Genomic DNA, 24,553 nt, shown 5'->3' with positions numbered 1-24,553 from the left:
ACATGAGCATTGAGGTCCCCGAGCAGAATGATGGAGTCCCCAGCGGGAGCGCTCTCCAGCACCTCCTTCAAGGACTCCAAAAAGGGTGGGTACTCTGAACTGCTGAGCTGGCCGAGCACCATGGGTGCATGCCCGACCACCAGGCGCTCGCCTTCGAGCCCTACCTCCAGGCCTGGCTCCAGAGGGGGGCCCCGGTGACCCGCGTCCGGGCAAGGGAAAACGTCTTCCTGAATTTTTTATCTACATAGGGCTTTTTGGAGCTGTACTTTGTCTGGTCCCTCACCTAAGACCTGTTTGCCATGGGTGACCCTGCCAACGAATTGCTTTCACTCATAGATCAAGCATATAAAATGATTGTTTAAACTTTAGTCTTGGCAAATCAACTACTTATTGTTCATTCCGTACCGTTTGGCTTTAAATCAAGAGCAGCAGCTGTCCAAGTCGGACCTGGTATACATTTAAAATATTCATGAAGGTTTCTTTTGCTTGTTACAAGCGTGGGAATTCTTTAATGTCATTTTAATGTCCACAGGCAGGATCTCTAATCACCACTTGACCATGTTCCATTGTTCAACAGTCAACAATCAGCAACCAGTTTTATGGTTTCTGATTATATAAACCGGCGGAACGGTGAGGGACTGGTTAGAGCGTCTGCCTCACAGTTCTGAGGACCGGGGTTCAATCCCCGGCCCCGCCTGTGTGGAGTTTGCATGTTCTCCCCGTGCCTGCATGGGTTTTCTCCGGGCACTGCGGTTTTGCTCCCACAACACAAAATCGTCAATTTATGTGATTTTCCAAATTGTCATAATAATAAACAATAATATAATAAATACTCCTCGACTCAAGACAGAGTTTCATCACCGCTACGTTACAATCTGAAATGTACACGGTTCGTTGCAGGCAGGATGGCCGGATAGTCGCATATAAGCTCCCCTAGGCCAGTGTGCCTAATGAGGTGGCCAAAGGGATTGAAGGAATTATATTCTCATCGTTAAACTCGTGTCATAGAGATGCACTACAGCACAAACAGTCAAACTCAAGGCCCGGGGGCCAGATGCGGCCCGCCTCATCATTTTATGTGCCCGCGAAAGCAAATCATGCTCATCAACTTCTGTAATTTTTGCTAAAATCTCGACCAAAATTCCAAATTGTCATAATAATAAACAATAATGTTGAGATATAGCATTTTTCTGTTACCAAACCCTTCTGCAGTAACTTAAACAAAAGAAACTATTATCCTTGTCTTCTGATTTCAAACCTAGTTATCCCTCAATTTGTTGTGTAATGGTAATAAAATGTTTTGGTGATTAAACATTTATATGGTTCCACCGTTCTAACGGCCCTCTGAGGGAAATCAAAACTACAACGCGGCCCGAGACAAAAAACAGTTGGACACCCCTGTGTTTTTTCTCTCTCCTCAATTTGGGGTCACTTATCCTCATTAGGGTCGCGGTTATGATGGAGCCTATCCCAGCTAACTGCGGGCGAGAGGCTGGGTACACCCTGAACTGGTTGCCAGACAATCGCCAGGCACATACAAACAACCAACCATTCGCACTCACATTCACACCTACAGGCAATTTAGCCTTCAATTAACCTACTGTGCATGTTTCTTGGATGTGGGAGGGAAACGGAATATCTGGTGAAAACCCATGCAGGCACTGGGAGAACATGCAAAGTCCACACAGGCGAGGCCGGATTTGAACCTGGGTCCTCAGAACTGGGAGGCAGATGTGCTAATCAGTGGTTCACCGTGCTCCCAGTTAAGATTTTTTTAAATTAAAATATGTAAAATTGTTTGAGACTTCACTGTTGTGTCATGATGCCAAAAAAAAGGGGAGACTCAAACTTTGTTAAGTTCAAAAATTTATTAGAACATATATAACTTTTATTTACTTGCGCCTGTTATGAAATGCAGCCCTACTTGTATTTAGTAATTGAGAGAACATTACACAGTAGTGCTTATATGATTGATTACCAGGGCAGAATTTGTAAGATGTGTACAATTCTTTATTATGCTCTAATATCATTATATCATTGGCAAAAAGAAACATGGATAATATCGTTTATCTTTAACGTTTTGGGAAAATATATTGTTCTAAAAAAAATGTGCGACCGTGGCAGGCCTAAACACAATATATTGAAAGAGAGCAAGAGCAATGGATAACAGAAAAATATTGTACACCCAGTATAAAAGATTAAAGAATAGCAACCGTAATAAAAATTCTGCAATATAGCGGAACTGTGAAGCAAGAACCGCGATGTAGCGAAAAGATTACTGTATCTGTATTCCGCGATGATAAGTTGCAGGGACACATTGTTCCAGGGCTGGGACTCATTGTTTCCATTACATCCCGGGACTCACGTCGTCTCAAGTGTAAAATGATCTATGATTGTTGCTGTAACTTATTTAAAGCTTCAACCAAATGTCAGGACTTAAAAAGTCGTTTTCCTTGAAATTATATATGATGTAAACCAGGGGTGGGCAAACTTATTGGCTCAGGGGCCACATTGACTTTTAAAATTTGACAGGCAGGCCAAGCCAAAACCAGATGCTTACATATAATTTTTTTTTTAAAAAGGCATTGTAGTGTTAATACTTAGATTTACTTTTAATGGGAACGGTGTTGTTTTGTTGGTCACCTTTTCTTTTGCCATTGCATCAAAGTCTGGTGTTAGTTTTGTTGTGGCAATTCTCAGAACACATCTGAGGTGTTCATCACTCAGCTGGGATCTGTAGGATGGTTTGTTGGTGTTCACACTAAAAGTCTGTTCACACACGTGTCGAGCCAAACACCACCAGCATCCTCTGTGCCATCTTTCGGATTTTTGGAAATTTGTCGGTGCTTCATGAAGCATGAAACTCATCCAGTTTGAGAGTTGAACTTCTCCATTAAGGCAGTATCACATCGGAGATCAATCAGTTCCATCTGCAGCTCCCGTGGCGCTGTTTCAGGGTCTTGTGTGACTGAATCTTAGATGGCAGTTTGTCAGATAAAGGCCTTTTACTGAGCCTGCAAGCTTGATTTTTAACCGCTGAGCCGTAGCCATCAGTTCCTGCGTTGATTGGCTGCTAGCATAATCAGCATGCTTGGTAGAAAAGTAACAGCTGATGTTATATTCCTCTAAAACCGCAATCGTTTCTTAACAAATTAGACATACAGCCTTTGACCCGACTTCAGTGAAAAAGTATTTAGTAGTCCATTCTATATTAAACACTCAGCACCACTTCTGCCACAGTCACCTTGAAAAGGTAACTTAGTTACTTTACTGATTACTTGATTTCAAAAGTAACTAAGTTAGAAAAAAAATACTTTTTAATTACTTTCAGCAGCTGCCAAGTGGCAAGAATATCACATCCACAGTACAAAAAAAAAGCATTAGCTTAACTGTAACCATTACTTGGTAATGTACGCCACACAAGTTACAGTTACATCAACATGAACCGATAACTTAAATATTAGTGTTAAATCAGCAACTTAGTGCAGAATTGACATGACAACACAGTACAGTAAGTACCTAAACATAAACAAGCACACTATTCTCAGCACACTTCTCTAAAGACTCTTAACTGATAGATGGATCGATGCAGATTGTGGTCCATGAAGGCAACTGTGTGTGTGCGTGCATTTGTGCGTGTATGTAAATGTGAAAGTGAGCGGCGGTTTGATATTGGGGGCATACAAACACACACACACCATTGCTCCCACCATCGTAATTTTGATGCGAAGAGCGAGAAAAGGTGACAAGATAACGCAATTGTTCAACTAGCAAAGCTGTGGGTGATTGACGGTGGGGAGGAGCACTTACTTACGTGACATCCGCTGTGTAGCGCATCAAACCATCTCACAATCTGGACTACAATGGAGTTGAAAGTTCTCCCTTTTCATTGTAAATATTATTTAAGTATTGTAAGTCCTTCAGTGAGACAGTCCTTAACTGCCATGACCGATTTATGACCGCACATTTCGGTAGGACCCACAATGGATTGCGCACTTAACGCGCCAGTAAAACTGTATTATTTATGTGTAAATAATAAAAAATAACAACAATCAAATACACTTTTTACAAAGGAAAATAACAGAAATAGTGTGGCAATAGTGAAATCGTGCATTTCTCTGCACTTTTATGGTATTTGACCGTCACTGTGCATTGTAGACTCAACAATCACCTCCCAATCCCTTCTTTTACTTATTTAGAATTCAGCAGTTTTTGTGTATGGTCAAATGCTATTGAATGGCTGGAGTGTAAGCTTTCGAGTCACCAACAACAAATCACGACTTGCTGAGAAACATTAATGAGTCAACAGTTTTTCTGGAATCACTGCTGAGCACTCACTGTCGACTTTTCTTTGGCCCACTCATGGTTGAAGAAGGGTTCAGAACTGTAGCAGAGTAAAAACACAACAGCTAAAGTCAGTATCACTGTACCTAGTGCGCTACCTGGTGGAACCACTGGGCATATCAGGACAACCTCGTGGAACCACTGGGCATTACAGCACAACCTAGTGGAACCACTGGGGATTACAGCACAACCTAGTGGAATCACTCAGCATTACAGGACAAGGTCAAATGAATGTAGTCATGATTTTGATATGATTTGGGCGATTCTGTAGCAATCTTTGGCGGGCCGGATTGAAATGGTCAACGGGCCTGATGTGGCACGCGGGCCGTAGTTTCCACATCATGAATCATAAACAAAGTAAGAGTGGCAATAAATAATCATTAAATCATAATAATCATATTTTGACAACTGGAAACTTGCCAGAGAGACAAATTTTTTATATTATATTTATATAGAGGCTGTGGCTCATTAGGTTGAGCCGGTTGTCCAGTGACCGAAGGGTCACTGGTTCAAATCCCAGCTATAACTGTCCGCATGTCAAAAGTGTCCTTGGTCAAGACACTGAACCCTAATTTGCTCCCAGTGGGCCTGGTAGTGCCTTGCATGGTAGCAGTCGCCCATTGGTGTATGAATGCGTATGTGAGGCTTTGGGCCCTGTGAAGGTGTAGATAAAGCGTTATATAAGTGCAGCCCATTTACCATTTATACGAAAAAGAGCATATCTGCTTTTTCAGGGACGATTCGTGAGCACTCCACACTTGTGGTATCTCCTGCTGTAGAGCCTCTCTAATGGAGTGAGGGATGCCTGAGCACACAAATATGTTTGTGCTAAATCATATAGCAGTGGCAAAGTGTCCCTCTTCTCCCGCCACCACAAAACAGGGTCAGCTGAGATGGGAATGGCACGCAGGCTTCTGTACATTTCAATTTTCAATTCTAGACGCTCACTAATGTTCTGGGTCTCTTGAGGGGCTACCTGGTGCATGTCTTGCTGGTCCTCCTCTGCAAACAGGTCCTCTAAGGAGCTTTTAAATGTAAGTTTTTAGGTATGTGGTTATGGCACTCATGATATTACCTGATAATGAGTCCAGATCTTCTCCCATTATAGTTCTTTCAAATGCGGAGTCCTCTGTCTTGATGGAATCATGACACTCTAACTTCTTCAAGATAGATAAAGTTTTACCACGTGGTTGAACTTCTTTCACTCGAAACACAGTCTTAAAGTCCGATTAGCCTTTTTTAATAGTTGCAAAATATATCTCTTACTTTTCCTTGTCAACCTGCTTCTTTATGCTTGGGTCCATCACTTTGGTCTGAATGGCAGGCAACTGCTCAGAAAATCTCTTACCATCAAACAAAGAGAATTCCACCGTGTTTTTACGTCCATAATGAGTGAGTGCTGGAAAGGTCTGAAAGAAATGCACATCAGTAAAAGCTCATCACAACAATGAATCATTAACCGTCATCATTTGATGTACAGGTATTTTATATCACTATATGTTAACAGCTTATTGGAATCTAATGAAAACAGCAGTGTAAGGATAGTTACTCAGGAGTTGCTGCTTCTCAGAAAGGATGACTTTGGCCATGTGGTACTTCCTCATCCACTTGACCACAGCACATGCCCACATACAAAACTCTCTGTAGAAATGCCCAATGGGCTTAAACGGTTTGTAATGAACAACCTAAAACATTCTGATGTACAACAAACATAAATAAAAACCGAATACAATGCTTTGCAAATCATGTTCAACCTATGTTAAATTGAATACACTACAAAGACAAGATATTTAATGTTCAAACTGATCAACTTTATTGTTTTTAGCAAATAATCATTAACTTAGAATTTTATGGCTCCAATACGTTCCAAAAAAGCTGGGACAGGGTCATGTTTACTACTGTGTTACATCACATTTTCTTTTAACAACGTTCAATAAACATTTGGGAACTGAGGACGCTAATTGTTGAAGCTTTGCAAGTGGAATTCTTTCCCATTCTTGCTTGATGTACAGCTTCAGCCGTTGTCATATTATACACTTCATAATGCGTCACACATTTTCAATGGGAGACAGGTCTGGACTGCAGGCAGGCCAGTCTCGTACCCGCACTCTTTTACTATGAAGCCATGCTGTTGTAACACGTGCAGAATGTGGTTTGGCATTGTCTTGCTGAAATAAGCAGGGGCGTCCATGAAAAAGACGTTGCTTGGATGGCAGCATATGTTTCTCCAAAACTTGTATGTGCCTTTCAGCATTAATGGTGCCTTCACAGATGTATAATTTACCCATGCCATTGACACTAACACAGCCCCATACCATCTTTTGAACTTTGTGTCCATAACAGTCCGGATAGTTCTTTTCCTCTTTGGCCCGGGGAACACGACTTCCACAATTTCCAAAAACAATTTGAAATGTGGACTCGTCGGACCACAGAACACTTTTCCACTTTGCATCAGTCCATCTTCGATGAGCTCGGGCCCAGAGAAGCCGGCGGCGTTTCTGGGTGTTGTTAATAAATGGCTTTTGCTTTCCATAGTAGAGTTTCAAGTTGCACTCACGGATGTAACGCCGAACTGTATTTACTGACATTGGTTTTCTGAAGTGTTCCTGAGCCCATGTGGTGATATCCTTTACACATTGATGTCGGTTTTTGATGAGGGATCGAAGGTCACGGGCATTCAATGTTGGTTTTCGGCCTTGCCGCTTACATGCAGTGATTTCTCCAGATTCTCTGAACCTTTTGATGATATTATGGACCGTAGATGATGAAATCCCTAAATTCCTTGCAATTGTACGTTGAGCAACATTGTCCTTAAATTGTTGGACTACTTTCTCACGCACTTGTTAACAAAGAGGCGAACCTCGCCCCATCTTTTCTTGTGAATGACTGAGCAATTCAGGGAAGCTCCTTTTATACCCAATCATGGCACCCACCTGTTCTCAATTAGCCTGTTCACCTGTGGGATGTTCCAAACACGTGTTTGATGAGCGTTCCTCAACTTTCTCAGTCTTTTGTGCCATCTGTCCCAGCTTTTTTGGAACGTGTTGCAGCCATAAAATTCTAAGTTAATGGTTGTTTGCTAAAAAAAAAAAAAAAAAAAAAGGTTATCAGCATTAACATTAAATATCTTGTCTTTGTAGTGTATTCAACTAAATATAGGTTGAACATGATTTACAAATCAATGTATCCTGTTTTTATGTTTGTATGTATTTCTATAGACTGACCCAACGACCAGGAATCTGGGACACCCCCCTTTGAAGTGTGACAGTTTGGGATAATTGACGACAATGGAGTTATTGCTCACCGACCTTTGCATGAACTCAAATGAAGTACAATGGACTATCTGTTTTTTTTGTTTTGTCACATTGATCCTGCTCCCTTGTAAATAATAATAAATTATGTTTGATTACTTTGTTTTGGTGAGTCTGCTTTGTCATCCAGGATTCAGGATTATGCCTCACTTGACAGTTTCAAGTACGACAGACGAATGTATGCAATGTCGTGATTGTCCTCCTGATGTGTCTATTGTTCTCAGAGTCACAGTGACTGCAGCTTGTAACATGGACTTCAGCCGATTTCCCCTGGATTCTCAGACTTGTACCCTGGAATTGGAAAGCTGTGAGTTGAGCATCTTTAATCAAGTAGTTATACACATTCATTCATCCATAATTTTTCTCACCTACTTATTCTGTTCGATAAAAGAGGATGGATCAAGGAAGCTGCCTTTGGCTTAACCCCTAAAAGAGCTCCTAAGGAGAAAAAAGATGTGCTCCAATGAATGACAAGGATTTTTTATAGCATACTTTCAATGTTCAGACAACTATATCGTATATGATCAATGATATGATTAAAAAAATAAAAATTAAAAACAATACAAAGTCAAGTCAAAGTAATTTGAGAGGGAGACCTTTGACCTTTAACTGATCCCTGATGATCAAGTTGTTCAATTACATACAACAATGCAAACTACACAATGTATATTGGCACAACGAGAAAAACAACGACACTGTGATTCAGAAGTTAAAAACAAGATATTGGTATTTGGTCTTTTGGATGTGTGTTTACTGTGCATAAAACACCTGCATAGCCCCAAATACAATCACAATTTGTCTAACTTATGTCATTCTGAAATATGTAGATTACACTTCTAACCTAGCAGCTACAAGAGCTCTAAACATGACTGCAGCATCTGTACAGCCTGTACCTTTTGTTTGGCTCTTCTGCTCAGCCAGACTGACATTTTTGCATGACCAATGAGGAAATTTACTTTGTTAACAGACTGGTCTACAACTTCTCCAAAACCTTCAAGCAAAGGTTACAGCAGAGATAAAAGGGGACATAGTCTAGGACAACTGAACTGTAGGTGAAGCAGAGTTTCTTCACGATGACAAAACGGACAGTGACTCTCAGCCTAAGGGTTTATATGTGCCACTTGCCTTTTTATGGCCACAGCCCCACCACCACCCTACACTGAAGATCAGCACTGTGTTGTGCCATGGGGGATTTGTACAGCTTGCCCTTAGGAGATGATCCTGGCATGAAAACACCCACCCAACTCGACTGCCGTACACCGATCAGTGATGTTCTGTTATGAATCTTCTCAGACACCATATACAAGGCCATATTTGACATCTCTGCTAAGTCCTGTCGTGCTGGTGTTTTTAATAGAGAGGAAGGTACCATCTTCCTGCTCCCTCACTGCAGCACAGTTACAGATGGAATTTCAGGCCGTAGCACTGGTTGATCCATAGTTGTCTCTTCCTTAAGTGCTTCTCTGAATAAACCACGAAGGGCATCGGTCACTTCTTGCAATACGTTTTCTATTAAGCGAGTTGATATAATACCAGCCTTTTGCCACAGTGTAGCAACTGCTTTCCACTGTATTTCTGATCTTAAATCAGATTGAACGTGAGTTCACCTACAATAAAGGCTTTTATCATACTGTCAGAGCTGAGTATCCTGCATCATTTCAAGGAGTTACGAAATAGGGGCTCCTCCCCAATACGGCCATACCATTTGGAGCAGTCTCTCTGGACCTTTAAAACTGTTCACTATGCTCTGAGAACAGAGTGATAAAAAGAGCTGGTCGTAGTTCATTCCATCTAGTTCCAGAAGAAACAGGTACCTATCATAGCTCAAGTTCATTTCTTTGCAAAGCAGCACAGATGCTATTTCACTACAAAGCTGTCATTTATGGCAAAGCAATTGCTGTATAGTTTGAAGTTGATAAGATGTAACTTGACTGCAGAGGTGGATCAGGCCCTGACCGCCTTCCACCACAGGTAAGGATCTGGTCCAGTGATGACCTCCCCAGAAGAGGAGAGATTGTTACTGCCTCTTTTGTATCCCTGTCAGGATAGTGTCTGAAGGTTTAACAACTTTAATCTGGTGCCAGAACATCGACTCAGTGAGATTGTTAACAACCAAAATAGTCCCCCTGTATAACAGGCCAGATCCATGACCACCTATCTTGCCAGCAAGATCTAGTCATCTTTCAGGATCTGTCTCTTTTTAGCTGTCTCACTCTGCCCACAAAGTGTGGGGAATTTCCATCTCCTATCTCGGGAGAATAAATTCCATTCAGGAGGTGTGTGGGTACTTTGGTCGACCCATTTGCAACCTCTGACATTATAAAGTATAACGATAGTCGCTCAAATGTGATAAAATACTGTATATACACACGATGTTTAAAGAAGTGACAAATATATACTATAAAACAGCAGTTGCTGAGATTTTTAATTAGTGTATTTAAAACAATGCTGTTTGATATTTTACAGATGCATACACAGATGAAGACTTGATGCTTTACTGGAAAAGCGGTGATGAGTCCCTAAGTACTGATGATCGTATTTCGTTATCACAGTTCCTTATCCAAAAGTTCCACACTACATCTCGTTTGGCCTTCTACAGCAGCACAGGTAACTCAAGAATATTGTAATGCAAAAAAAATGGAAATTAGTCTTGTTTTCTGTAACCCGAATGTAGATTTTAACAGATTTTTCCCAAAATGACATGCATGATACACTTAAATTTTGGTTTTATTGTTTTTAGTGCTTCTGATACTGATACAACAGAAGAAATGCCAAAATATCGGCCCTCACAGATAGCTGACATAAATAAATCAAACGTGTTATGAATAAGCAGTTAGTGTAATTTATGTCAAATATATGTCATTTGTCAATACCCCACTCAGTGCATTTTAGTGTTTAAACAAATCGGACAGTGATTACAAAATGTGGCCGATGTTAAACATAGCTATTTTGCCAGCTACAGGGCATAACACAATAATAAAGATTTGAGGAATTACAGTTTACTGTTTAACAATGGCAATGTTTAATAACGAAAATATTTTGGTGTCGTAAACTGCAACCATGTTTGAAAAGCACATCATAGAGTAAGAGAACTGTGTGTCAGTGAAGAAGTCACAAAGGCACAATTCTAAGCTTAGCATCCACATTATCGTCTCCAAAAAATACTGCATTATTACAATATCATTTGTAGAAAATACATGGAAGGCAAAATGTGGTTGTTTTCCTGCATTTTGTAAGGTGTTTTAGGGGAGAACTGCTCGCCTGTTGTTTTCTCAAAAAAGGCACAATTAACAAAAGCAAAACTGTCACAATTTTAGCCATGCACCATACCACATACAAGAACTCCTCACTGGGGCATGAGTTTCTATATTGTTTATTCTTACTTGTACATCGAACTGAGCTGTACTCTCACTGTCTTTTCAGGCTGGTACAATCGCCTGTACATCAACTTCACGCTGAGACGCCACATCTTCTTCTTTCTGCTGCAGACATATTTTCCTGCCACACTAATGGTCATGCTATCATGGGTGTCATTTTGGATTGACCGCCGGGCTGTGCCAGCCAGAGTTTCCTTGGGTAATAAAATCCTCCTTTAAAGTTGGGATCCTGAATAGGTACAATAACTTGACAGCTAGGTGGTCACTGGTTTGTGGGTAGTTCACCAAAGGGAATATGTGTTCTTTGTAGGCTTTTCAACTCCAGCTTCATTTGGGGCCAACGTCAGTTCTATCCTTCAGCCTCAATCTAACCCTTAGCCCTTGGTTTTGTGTGTTGATGACTAGTGATATGCAGGGCCGGTCTAGACCCCCTGGACTCCCCAAGCAAGACAGACCACGACACCCCCCACTACCTGAGGAGAAATAAGACTTCTTTATTACCTTTATTAAAGGGCTGTTGGATCATATTACATCATCTGATGTAAATGAGCGTGTTATTAAATCCAGTAAGATAGCACACTGTGTATCTGGTTGGGTATGACATTTCAAAACATGAGGTAATGTTATTGATCTTCTGTCTAGGTATCACCACTGTGCTAACTATGTCCACCATCATCACTGGTGTGAATGCATCTATGCCTCGGGTATCGTACATCAAGGCAGTGGACATTTACCTCTGGGTCAGCTTTGTTTTTGTCTTCTTATCTGTGTTGGAGTATGCTGCGGTCAACTACCTGTCCACTGTCCAGGACCGTCGGGAACGTAAAATGAGAGAACGGGCACGATCCCAGGTAAGTTTGTTTCTCCTGCTTGTTTGACATTATGAGAAAGTCTCCTATCTTTTCCCTACACTCTATTGTAAGGACAAATCTCCGACTCTCTCCTGTCAACCGCATAGAAAACAAGAGCAGCAATTGAAACTGAGGTTTAGGGAGCAAGAACTGTTTTTTTCACAGTATTTTACAGCAAGTAGTGGTTTTTGAAATGCACTGTATTCAGGGGTACACATAACCTTTTTGGTCTGGTTCTCATTTGAGAATGTTATTTGGTCCTCATCCTTTTCCGAACTGACATTATTTAACACAGCTCACAGAATGGCATGATGATGACCAGTAAATCATAGGGGTCATTTGAGAGACAGACCACCCCGTATCTGCATCTGAGAAAGCGAGATAGAGAACTCGTAAGCACAGTGAAAACATAGATTTCAATCCAAGCACTATTAAAATAGAGCCATTAATTAATATATTATTGTTGTTTGTACCTCTAGTCCTTGTCATGGTCCAACTCAGATTCGCGGAATGGCACGCTACCTTTTTTGATGGATAAAAGCTAGGATATCTGACGTCTTGACTTTTGTATTTTGTATAAAGGCTTTTTGTGTTCATCTATATTTTTTTGCAATTCAAATAACAAATTGCAAGATTTTGGAGTTACTCTGTGTTACGTATTATTTTAAAATATTCGGGATTTTCAATGAAGTATTTTCTACCAAAAAAAGTGTCAGTTTAAGTTTGCATTTGCATTGTTATTAACCTCACGTATTGACATGTTTTCTCATTAAATTATTGCATGTTTCTTTCCTAATAGTCACTGCCCTGCACATGTGGCATTTCCCAAACAAGAACCATGGCAATGTTAGATGGGACTTACAGCGAGGCCGACACCAACAGTCTTGCCGGCTACACTGACGAGCCCATGGTGCCCGAGGAGGAGCAGGAAGAAATGCATGACGTTTCAGAAAAACCAGAACATATGGTGGTTCATCTGTCAGTGAGCAGTGAGTCGACCACGACCAAGAAGAAGAAGAGCCTACGTACCCTGAACATTATCCAAAACACGCATGCCATTGACAAATACTCCCGTATGATTTTCCCTGGGTCGTACATTTTCTTCAACCTTATCTATTGGTCTGTCTACTGCTGAACACACACCTTATTTAGGTCTACAGTCATAGAAATTGTTACACAGACAGATTACATGCTCCATTAAATATTAAATTTCCCAACTAATTAGAAATGACTCTTGGATCATATGTCTGGTGCTTGAGGTCGTGGACAGTTTCTGAACAAAACACAAAACATTTGTGCTAAAAGTTACAGAACGATGTACATTAAATTGGTGCTATATAATAACTCATTATTTTTGTCTTATTAATCTGGTGGCTATAATGTAGTCTGAAGTGTTGACATTCTTTTCTGGATTTTTTTTTTTTTTTTTTAAAGGAATTTGCAACTCTTATTTCACATACAGTACTTGCAACAGGTTGTGAGATGTCTTACGTATTGTGATATGGTTATTAAATCCTTATTGTTCTGGTGTGCTGAAGCAAAGAGGCATTTTGCTTATCTCTAAGTAAGGATTGTGCCAGAATTGGGAACATTTACAGGGTTCTAACAAAGTAGATGCAATTATTTCATAGGCATAGGAGGGTTGAAATGAATGGGAGGTCTGAAAATTGGGTGTTATTACAATCTGTCTGTTCTAATTGTAGCCAAACCTGAGGTTTTTCGTTAGGGTTTACCCATTTGATGAGGTTTTGTAAGCTTCCAACCAGATAACAATACCTAGTTAGGTAAGTAAGTTAGGTGCATCCAGTCCCCATTCGAATTTGTTTTTAAGGGGTGATTCTGTTTTTGTTGTTGCTGTTAGATAAAAAAGTATTTTGGCGCAGTCCCATGTATGGGACTACTTAAACGTGAGTTGGAATGGGATCATTGAAAATTAATCGTTGAACTTTTAATTTGTACTGTATTTTACCTATGACATGGTAACAAATATCTCTGACAAAATCGTGAAGCTCGCTCAACAGGGAAATCTGTTATCATACACACAGGAATTCTGGATGTTCTGAAGCAGCATTAAGAGGTACTGAAACAGGATTTTAATGATTTCCTGAGCAAAGTGTCATGTCTGAATGCTGTGTTTTTGAGTGGACCTCTGCCAACAGTACAACAAGGATAGGAACACTCCAGCAGATTATTGATGTTAAATAGATGGCTAAATGATGTGTGTACTGCTCAATCAGTGAACTCCATTTTTGGGGAACGCAAACACCTTTACAAGCCAGACGATATCTGTCTAAATAAACAAGGAGTGAAATTACTGACTTCCAATATTTTTTACTGTGTGTCACGCAACGACACCAACCAAAACCAAGAGACAAAATAATGCGGAACAACAGACAAGACAGCACTCCGATGGACAGCAGATGCAGAAGCAAGCTTCAACTTCACCCAAACAAATGGAGTCTTCCCCTTCACCGCCAACCCCAGGAGGTACAAGAAGAGTCAACCTCAAAGCCCAAAACAAGACTCCGTATTTTACCAATTTTCACAACCCCTTTCCTTTTCCAGCTCACCCAGTCCGAATGATTCTCCTGAATTTCACTGAGAACCTTGTCAATATTGGAATTCAACTCACACCCCGTCCATCTCCTATAGTCTCAACCCTTAACCTTCTTCATCGTTCAGCACCTCCTATTCCACTACGCACAAAACAACCATCCATCCAAGGTCGTCAAGCCCGCTCTCTGTTCATGAAAAATCCTAACTGCGAGTCCTGGGTCCAGGCTGCAATGCTGATATCAATAATGATTTTCCCCAGAATAAGTCAGGGCCCGATGGAGTTCAGGAGGAATTTTTTAATTATTTATTTTTTTGTCCCTATGATTACAAGTAACAGAAAGTTGGTTAAAGTAATGAGAAACAAAGAAAGTAGAGCTACAAAGTTAAGTGAGTGTAGCATTTCAACCTTACAACAAACCAGTGTCCTTTGTTATCTCTGCAACGGTAGCTCTATTCACTTTTTAGTCATCAGAGGAGACTTTAACATTCATATTGTGGGACATGGAATGCCTCAAATGCTGCCTTTGTATTGTCTTTTTCTCTTTTCACTTTGTTGGTTGATCCTATTTTTGTTGTTGTTGTAATTGTGAATATTGCTGCTGTGACGATCTAATTTCCCTCACAGGACGAATAAAATCTCTATCCATCTAATCTATCTATCTATCTGTCTATCTTTCTGTCTGTCTATTGGATCACTGGTCAACAAATTACTGTTAATTAATGACATCATTATGACTTATGATTGAGACATTTTACTCTGAAGCTATAGCACCAGTCTTAATGAGGTAGCACCAACACACAAGTTGCACAAGTGTCGAATGGGTGTTAAAAAAAAATAAAAAATTAATATAAAAAAAAAAAAAAAAAAAAAGGGGGGGGGGTGGATTTGCTCGCTCCAACTTCTGTTCTTTTACATTCATTTTAACAATTTTAACAATAACATGGGAAAAAAAAATAGCAAAGAACGCTCTGCTGTTTTTGTCCTCTCACAACAAGTGAAAAGCCCTACACACACAATCAAGGCCACACTCTAGACCTGGCAATCTATAACGATGTTGACATTTTATCAGTTGACATTTAGGACTTAGTGATTTCTCATCCTATCTGTGTGTTCTTTGCCAAAATGTTCAGACAACCAACATAAATGAGAACACCAGTACTAAGTTTATGGAAATCATAGCTGTATCACCAACTGTGAATGCAGACAGTTGATCAAATTCTGGATAAATTGACATCGGGAAGCTCCTATGTCTTGGATGCTGTTGCTCCTATTAAAAGTAAAACAGCCTTGAGCTAACCTAAAACACCATGGAGGAGCACCATGATGGTAATGGCCTTGAAATCAAAATGCAGGAAAGCAGTGCATTAGTGGAGAAAAACGAAACTCCAAATTTACTTTGACCTCTATAGACCTCTTTTCTGAAACCATTAGTAAGAATCTCAACAATACTCTCATTCTGTTTGCTGTGGTTGATTAAGCTCACTAATTCTGTCAGGTTGGATGGTGAACGTTGGTGGACAGCCATTTTCAGGTCTCTCCAGAGATGCTCAATTGGGTTTAAGTTAAGGCTCTGCCTGGGCCAATCGAGAACAGGTACGGAGTTGTTCTGAAGCCACTGCTTCATTATTTTTGCTGTGTGCTTCGCTGTTTGTTGGAAGGTGAACCTTCGGCCCAGTCTGAGGTCCTGAGCGCTCTGGAGAAGGTTCTCATCCAGGATATACCTGTACTTGGCCGCATCATTTTTCCTTCAATAGCAACAAGTCGTCCTATCCCTGCAGCTGAAAAACACCCCCACAGCATGATGCTGCCACCACCATGCTTCACTGTTGGGACTGTATTGGACAGGTGATGAGCAATGCCTGGTTTTATCCACACATACTGCTTACAATTAAGGCCAAAAAGTTCTACCTTGGTCTCATCAGACCAGAGAATCTTATTTCTCACCATCTTGGAGTCCTTCAGGGGATTTATTTTTTGGGCAAACTCCATGCGGGCTTTCATGTGTTTTGCATTGAGGAGAGGCTTCTGTCGGGCTACTCTGCCATAAAACCCCAACTGGTAGAGGGCTGCAGTTATGGTTGACTTTCGAGAACTTTCTCCCATCTCCCGAATGCATCTCTGGAGCCCAGCCACAGGGATCTTTGGGTTCTTCTTTACCTCTCTCACCAAGGCTCTTCTCCCCCGATTGCTCAGTTTGGCCAGACGGCCAGCTGTATGAAGGGTTCTGGTCGTCCCAAACGTCTTCCATTTAAGGATTTTGAAGGCCACTGTGCTCTTAGGAACCTTAAGTGCCGCAGAAATATTTTCGCAACCTTGGCCAGATCTGTGCCTTGCCACAATTCTGTCTCTGAGCTCTTCAGGCAGTTCTTTTGACTTTGTGATTCTCATTTGCTTTGACATGCACTGTGAGCTGTAAGGTCTTATATAGACAGGTGTGTGGCTGGACTCCAATGAAGGTGTAGAACCATCGCAAGGATGATCAGAAGAAATGGACAGGACCCGAGTTAAATATATGGGTGTCACAGCAAAGGGTCTGAACAATTATGGCTGTGTGATAATTCAGTTTTTCTTTTTTAATATATCTGCAAAAATTTCAACAATTCCGTTTTTAGCAAATGGCTGCAATATAACATCCATCCATCCATTTTCTGAGCCGCTTCTCCTCACTAGGGTCGCGGGCGTGCTGGAGCCTATCCCAGCTATCATCGGGCAGGAGGCGGGGTACACCCTGAACTGGTTGCCTGCCAATTGCAGGGCATTCAAATTCACACCTACGGGCAATTTAGAGTCTCCAATTGATGCATGTTTTTGGGAAGTGGGAGGAAACCGGAGTGCCCGGAGAAAACCCACGCAGGCACAGGGAGAACATGCAAACTCCACACAGGCGGGGCCGGGGATTGAACCCGGGTCCTCAGAACTGTGAGGCTGTCAGCCACCGTGCTGCTGCAATATAACAAAGAGTGAAAAATTTCAGGAGGTGTGAATACTTTCCAAACCCAGTGTATGTCCATCCATCCATCCATCCATCCATCCATTTTCAACACCGCTTATTCTGGTTAGGGTCACGGGGCGCTGGAGCCTATCCCAGCTGACTTCGGGCGAAAGGCAGACTACACCCTGAACTGGTCGCCAGTCAGTTGCAGGGCACATATAGACATGGACAACCATTCGCACCGTCACTGAGTGGGAGCTGAACCCACGCTGCCCACACCAAAGTCAGGCGAGTGCACCACTACACCATCAGTGACTCCAAGTGTATGTCATCTCAATAAAATATCATAAATATATTCTAATTTAATGAAATGTACCTGTATATAATAAAACTCCCTGCCTCAAAGACTGTCTGCAGCCAGGTTGGCATGGCAAATGAGAATCGAACCTAGTTCACCTGGATAAAGGGTTAGGTTTTAAAGGTATAAAAAATACTTGAAATTTAGATTAAGATATAAAATAAGACATTGAAAGCTTGAAATACCAGCATTTTTTTTCGATCCAGTAGGTGTCAGTAGTGAGCAACATCAGCCTTATTTGCTTCAGGTACCCTGAATTAATTAGTGCGATGGAAACACAAACCACAAGGGCCACAGGAACCTTTTGCTACCAGGAACTCAAAGTTCCTGGACTGGTTGGTGTATTTATTTGAAATAATCAATTTCCATCCATTTTCAACACCGCTTATCCTGGTTAGTGTCGCGGGACACTGGAGCCTATCCCAGTTGACTTCGAGCGAAAGGTCTACACCCTGAACTGGTCGCCAGTCAGTCACAGGGCACATTCGCACTCCCATTCACACCATCACTGAGTGGAAACTGAACCCACGCTGCCCGCACCAAAGTCAGGCGAGTGTACCACTACACCATCAGTGACAGTATTTGAAATAATGTTATCCTATTTTCCTCCAATTTCAAAAAGGATGTCCCACAAATTACAGCAATTTGAATTAAAATATGCAGAATGGATCATGCATTACAAATTGATTATTCAGATGACCATCTCGCATTGCATACATAGGTAAAAAAAAATTCAACTCTATTAACGGGGATCAGTGTGCATTTTATATTCATCAAGTAAGACAGAAATATTACTTTCATGGATCCAGACAGAGTATTTGCGATGGCACAGCGGTACACCTTATGGATAATATGCTGTCGCCTTTGGGCTTGGATGATTTTTCCTGCACATTTTCTTGGGGACTGGTATGATGGTGGAGTTTGACGCAGGATGGTACTTCACACAGTCCCAGAGATCTATTGAAGATCGATGTGAGCTCCATTTGGCAGCCATTTCTTAGTTTATGACAGACATTCAGCATGTGGCCGGTAAGTGTAACTCAGTGGCCGACTCTTTATCACGCGCGCTTGTGTGTCTGGTGCAACTTGGGATAGATTTTTCCTTAATGGCAGATGATCAGCCCGATGAGCCTGACATCTGCACTCTCTTAAGCTTGAGGAGATGGTGATACTAGAAGGCGGTTCCACTCTTCTTTTATGTGTCGACTGGCCACCCCTGTCCTGTAGTTCCAGTAAAATGGCGCTGCCGGGGTTTTGACGCTGTCAACTCCCTCTCACATCCTGGTGTTCGTGTGTCGGTCAAGCTGGTGGTCTTTCTAACCTGAACTACGCAAGGACGTCAGGGGGTGGGCGGCAATGTGCATGTCAGTGCACCAAAGTCCACCGGCACACCAAAGCCATTCTCCAACCTTTTCTAATTCCGGTCAGGAGGTTTGACCACGTGCACGTGGACCTGGTAGCCCCCTTACCTCCTTCGCAGGGTTTTACACATCTGCTCACTACGGTGGATCATCCTACCAGGTGGCCAGAAGTAGTTCCCCTGTCCTCCACAATCTCTGTAGACATGGGTTGCAGATTTTGGCACGCCATTGGATGTCACCTCTGATAGAGGACCTCAGTTTGTGTCCAAACTCTGGACAGTCTTGGCGGAGTCCTTCGATGAGCGGGTACACCGCACTACTGCCTACCACCTGCAGGCCAATGGTTTGTGCGAACGTTTTCACCGGTCACTGAAAGCTGCGCTGCGTGCTGTGCTTTCTGATAGTAACTGGGTCCGTCTGCCATGGCTCATGCTCGGGTTGCGCTCGATTTCCGAAGGATGATCTTGACGTTGCTCCCGCGGAGTTGGTGCTCGGTGAAACACTCCGCGTTCCTGGTGCATGTTTGCCAGTGAGTTCCCTGTTTAAGCCTTTTTCCTTTTCGTAAAGAGGTTCCTTGACCCCTGCCCCATTCACCATTGTTTACTTTGGTTGTTCGTGCCGTCCAAGCTTATGTCAGCTCGTTTTGTTTTTATGTATTATGTACTCATATAGTGGCAGGCGAGGGACTGTTGCCGGCACAATTTCCCCGCCGCGGTTTCTCTCCTCAGCCCCCGCACATGCTTTCATGCGAGTGGTGTTTTCCTCCTTCTCCTGTCTCACATGGGCACCCTGTCCGGCTGGTCTTGGGAAGCCGTGGCCCAATGGTTAAGATCATCGCCTGCCACCATGGGGGACCGATGTCAAAGCGACAGGCCTGTATTCATTCAGACCGGAGATTGCAGGTTTCTTGGGGACTGGAATGATGGTGGAGCGTTTGAAACAGGATGGAACTTCGCACATTTCCAAAGATCTGTTGAAGATCTGAGTGAAGACTGGAGCGAGCTGGTCCGCGCAGACTTTGAGGCAGGATGGGGACACATGGTCCGGGCCTGCTGCTCTGTTAATCTTCTGTTGTTTGAAGATGCGTCTCATGGATGGTTAACGCAGAAGTCAGAGGTGTGGTTGTGGTCGCGGGTGCGGCCGGGTGGGTGTGTGGTGTGAAACTGTCCTTTTCAAATCTGCAGTAGAAGGTATTCAAGTCGTTGGGTAGTGTGCTATTGTTCTCAGCTTGGGGGGATCGTCGCTTGTAATTAGTCAGCGATTGGAATGCATGCCAGACTGATCGCCAACCTGAGTCGTTTGCGCTAAACTGTTTTTCCAACTTTGCTGCATAGATCCTCTTTGCAATGTTAATTTCTTTAGTAAGCTGGTTTCTAGCTCGATTATACAGGGCCCTGTCCCCGCTCTGATATGCGTCCTCCTTAGCTTGGCGAAGCTGCTTAAGTTTAGCAGTGAACCACGGCTTGTTGTTGTTGAATGTCCGAAATTATTTTATTGGGACACAAACCTCTTCACAGAAACTGATATAGGATGTGACAGTGTCCGTATATTCATCCAGGCTGCCAGCTGAATTTTCAAAGACACTCCAGTCTGTGCAGTCTAAACAGCTTTGAAGTTTCATCTTGGCTTCATTGGTCCACGTTTTGACTGTTTTCACTGTAGGCTTCGCGCATTTAAGTTCTTGCCTGTACGTTGGTATTAAGTGAATTAAGCAGTGATCAGACGAGCCCAGGGCTGCACGAGGTACAGCACGGTATGCGTTTTTTACCGTAGTGTAGCAGTGGTCTAAAGTATTATTTTCCCTGGTAGGAGAGTCGATGTGCTGCTTGTATTTAGGGAGTTCGTGGTTGAGTTTAGCTTTGTTAAAGTCCCCGAGAATAATGAGGGGTGAGTCCGGGTGTATTTTTTCAATTTCGTTGACTTGTTCGGCGAGCGTTTGTGTTAGCTTGAGGCGTAATATAGACTCCAGCCAGTATGAACGATGCAAACTCATGTGGCGAGTAGAATGGTTTACAGTTTAAGAATAGCGACTCCTAATGCGGGCTTCAGTGTGTGCTGAGCACCGTGACGTCCGTACACCATTTTTCGTTGATATGGAGGCATAACCCGCCGCCCTTTGTTTTCCCCGATGATTGTCGATTGTCGCGGTCCGCTCGATGAATGTTGAAGCCGGGAAGCATTGACGGCGCCATCTGGTACAGCGTCGCAAAGCCAGGTCTCCTTGAAGCACATGGCCGCGGAACGTCCGAAGTCTTTACTGGTCTTTAACAGAAGATGAAGCTCGTCCATTTTGTTGGGTAGGGAGCGTACATTCGCCAATCTGTGTCCTCTCTTGCGGAGTTTCACCTGAATGCCGGCTCGTTTCCCTCTGTGGCGCCGCTTCCGTCTCCATGCGCCGGAAACCGCGGATGCCGCTCCGGTGAGTAACTCGGGGGAAAACAATGAGCGGATATTCGAAAGTTGGTGACAGAAAGTCCGGAGTAGCCTCCTTGATGGTTAGCAGGTCTCCCCTTGTGTAAGTGAGTCGTGTAAGGTCTCCAAAGACGGACGAAAAACACAAAAACAAAGACAATACTAGAGAGCGCGTTACCGAGGCGACCACACTGGTAGGCGCCATCTTCATTACCCCATTAAGCGGGGTTGAGTGGCGGACACTAGGACCATGCCTTTCAGGCAGGCCGATGGGGGCGTGTGGAAACTGTTTTGGCGCTCATATGTAGTTTTGGTGCAATGGTGTTTTGTGGAGAGTTTTTGTTGGCAGTCAAGGAATAAAGATGTGCATCCTTTTATCCTTTCACAACAAAGATATATGCTAAGGTTCATGCTTGCAGACTACATGTTTACTTGACAACACTTGTTCATTGCGCTCAACAGGTTTCATTAAATCTCACCTTGCCAAGTGTCAATGTTAGACGAATGCACCATATTGTGGACTTAGTAGGGAGCAGTAATTCAGCAGCAGTGTTGTCCTTGGACACACCAGGACACCCTAGGTTGCAGTTCGATGATCGACTTTGTGGTCGCGTCATCGGACTTGCGGCCACAAGTCTTGGACACTCGGGTGAAGAGAGGAGCGGAGCTGTCAACTGATCACCACCTGATGTTGAGTTGGCTCCAATGGTGGGGAAGATGCCGATCCGACGTAGCAGGCCCAAACGTATTGTAAGTGTCTGCTGGGAACGTCTGGCAGAATACCCTGTCAGAAGGAGTTTCAACTCCCACCTCCGACAAAACTTTGCTCATGTTCCAGAGGAGGCGGGGGACATTAAGGTAGATCAGTGCCTCTCGTGGTGGCAATCCCCGAACCCGTTGGTGGACACAAATGTGAGGAATGCTGTCAAGCTGAAGAAAGAGTCCTATCGGGCCTTTTTGGCCTGTGGCATTCCTGAGGCAGCTGAAAGGTACCGGCTGGCCAAGAGAAATGCAACTTTTGTGGTCGCTGAAGCAAAAACACGGGCATGGGAGGAGTTGGTTGAGGCCATGGAGAAAGACTTCCGGACGGCTTCAAGTCAATTCTGGTCCACCATCCGGCGTCTCAGGAGGGGGAAGCAGTGCAACATCAACACTGTGTATCGTGGGGATGGGGCGCTGCTGACCTCGACTCGGGACGTTGTGAGCCGTTGGGGAGAATACTTCGAAGACCTCCTCAATTCCACCAACACACCTTCCCATGAGGAAGCAGAGTCTGGGGTCTCAGAGGCGGGCTCTTCTATCTCTGGGGTTGAGGTCCCCGAGGTGGTTAAAAAGTTTCTTGATGGCAAGGCCCCGGAGGTGGATGAGATTCGCCGGGAATTCCTAAAGGCTCTTGATGTTGTGGGACTGTCCTGGTTGACACGCCTCTGCAACGCGTGGACATCGGGGAGAGTGCCTCTGGATTGTCAGACTGGGGTGGTGGTTCTTTTTAAGAAGGGGGACCGGAGGGTGTGTTCCAACAACAGGAGGATCACACTCCTCAGCCTCCCTGGTAAGGTCTATTCAGGAGTGCTAGAAAGGAAGATCCTCTGCAGGGTCCTCGAGGGTGCATGGGAGTTCGCTCAACCAGTCTACATGTCTTTTGTGGACTTGGAGAAGGCGTTCGACCATGTCCCTCGGGGAGTCCTATGGGGGGTGCTTCGGCAGTATGGGTACCGAACCCCCTGATACGGGCTGCTCGGTCGCTGTACGACCGGTGTGAGAGTTTGGTCCGTATTGCCGGCAGACTCGTTTCCAGTGAGGGTTGGACTCCGTCAAGGCTGCCCTTTGTCACCGATTCTGTTCATAACTTTTATGGACAGAATTTCTAGGCGCAGCCGAGGCATATAGGGGGTCCGGTTTGGTGGTCTCACTATTGCCTCTCTGCTTTTTGCAGATGATGTGTTTCTGTTGGCTTCATCAAGCCGTAATCTCCAACTCTCACTGGAGTTTCATCCCAGCCGAGTGTGAAGCAGCTGGGATGAAAATCAGCACCTCCAAATATGAGACCATGGTCCTCTGTCGGAAAACGCTGGTGTGCGTGCTCCAGGTCAGGGGTGAAATTCTGCCCCAAGTGGAGGAGTTCAAATATCTTGGGGTATTCACGAGTCAGGGAAGAATGGAACGGGAGATCAACAGGCAGATCGGTGCAGTGTCTGCAGTGATGCGGACTTTGTATCGGTCCGTTGTGGAAGGAGCTAAGCCGAAAGGCAAAGCTCTCAATTTACTGATCGATCTATGTTCCTCCCCTCACCTATGGTCACAAGCTGTGGGCTGTGACATAAAGAACAAGATCCCGGATACAAGCGGCCAAAATCAGCTTCCTCCGCAGGGTGTCCGGGCTTTCCCTTAGAGATAGGGTGAGAAGCTCGGCATCCGGGAGGAACTCAGAGTAGAGCCACTGCTCCTCCAAATTGAGAGGAGCCAGATGAGGTGGCTGGGGCATCTGATTCAGATACCTCCTGTACGCCTCCCTGGTGGGGTGTTCCTGGCACCTCCCACCGGGAGGAGATCCTGGGGACGGCCCAGGCCCAGGACACCCTGGAGAGACTATGTCTCCAGTGCCTCAGGATCCCCCCGGAAGAGCTGGAGGAAGTGGCTGGGGAGAGGGAAGTCTGGGTGTCCCTGCTTAAGCTACCGCTGGACGAGCGCCGCCGGAGCGGGGACGGGTGGCGGCCGCTGGACGAGCACCGCCGGAGCGGAGACGGGTGGTGGCCGCTGAACGAGCGCCGCCGGAGCGGGAGCCTGGCGCAGCTGCCGAGGAGCAGAAACGGGAGCCTGGCGCAGCTGCCGAGGAGCAGGAACGGGAGCCTGCCGCAGCTGCCGAGGAGCAGGAACGGGAGCCTGCCGCAGCTGCAGAGGAGAAGGAACGGGAGCCTGCCGCAGCTGCAGAGGAGCAGAAACGGGGCCTGCAGTCGCTTCCTCAGCCTGCCGCCTTTGAGGTTTGGGAGTAGAGGGTACGGGAGTGGAAGAGTGCACAAGGTCTCGGGAAGGTGAACTAGGAAAAATGT

General features: G+C 44.0%; 1 protein-coding gene across 1 annotated transcript in view; it reads left to right on the top strand.

Annotated features, from left to right (window-relative positions):
• Window positions 1-15,090, top strand: part of gabrr2a (gamma-aminobutyric acid type A receptor subunit rho2a) — a 90,868-nt gene extending 75,778 nt beyond the window's left edge. Inside the window, exons 5-9 of the mRNA XM_061695455.1 lie at window positions 7,880-7,962; window positions 10,122-10,262; window positions 11,079-11,231; window positions 11,675-11,883; window positions 12,683-15,090. Of these exons, the coding sequence (XP_061551439.1) occupies window positions 7,880-7,962; window positions 10,122-10,262; window positions 11,079-11,231; window positions 11,675-11,883; window positions 12,683-13,018 (922 nt within the window). The 3' untranslated portion in view covers window positions 13,019-15,090. The remainder of the gene's footprint in view (window positions 1-7,879; window positions 7,963-10,121; window positions 10,263-11,078; window positions 11,232-11,674; window positions 11,884-12,682) is intronic.
• Window positions 15,091-24,553: the final 9,463 nt, after the last annotated feature.

The sequence above is a fragment of the Phycodurus eques genome, chromosome 14 (genome assembly GCF_024500275.1).
Source record: "Phycodurus eques isolate BA_2022a chromosome 14, UOR_Pequ_1.1, whole genome shotgun sequence".
Taxonomy (NCBI): domain Eukaryota; kingdom Metazoa; phylum Chordata; class Actinopteri; order Syngnathiformes; family Syngnathidae; genus Phycodurus; species Phycodurus eques.
The sequence above is the reverse complement of the archived record's forward strand: the minus strand, read 5'-3'. Positions and strand labels throughout refer to the sequence as shown.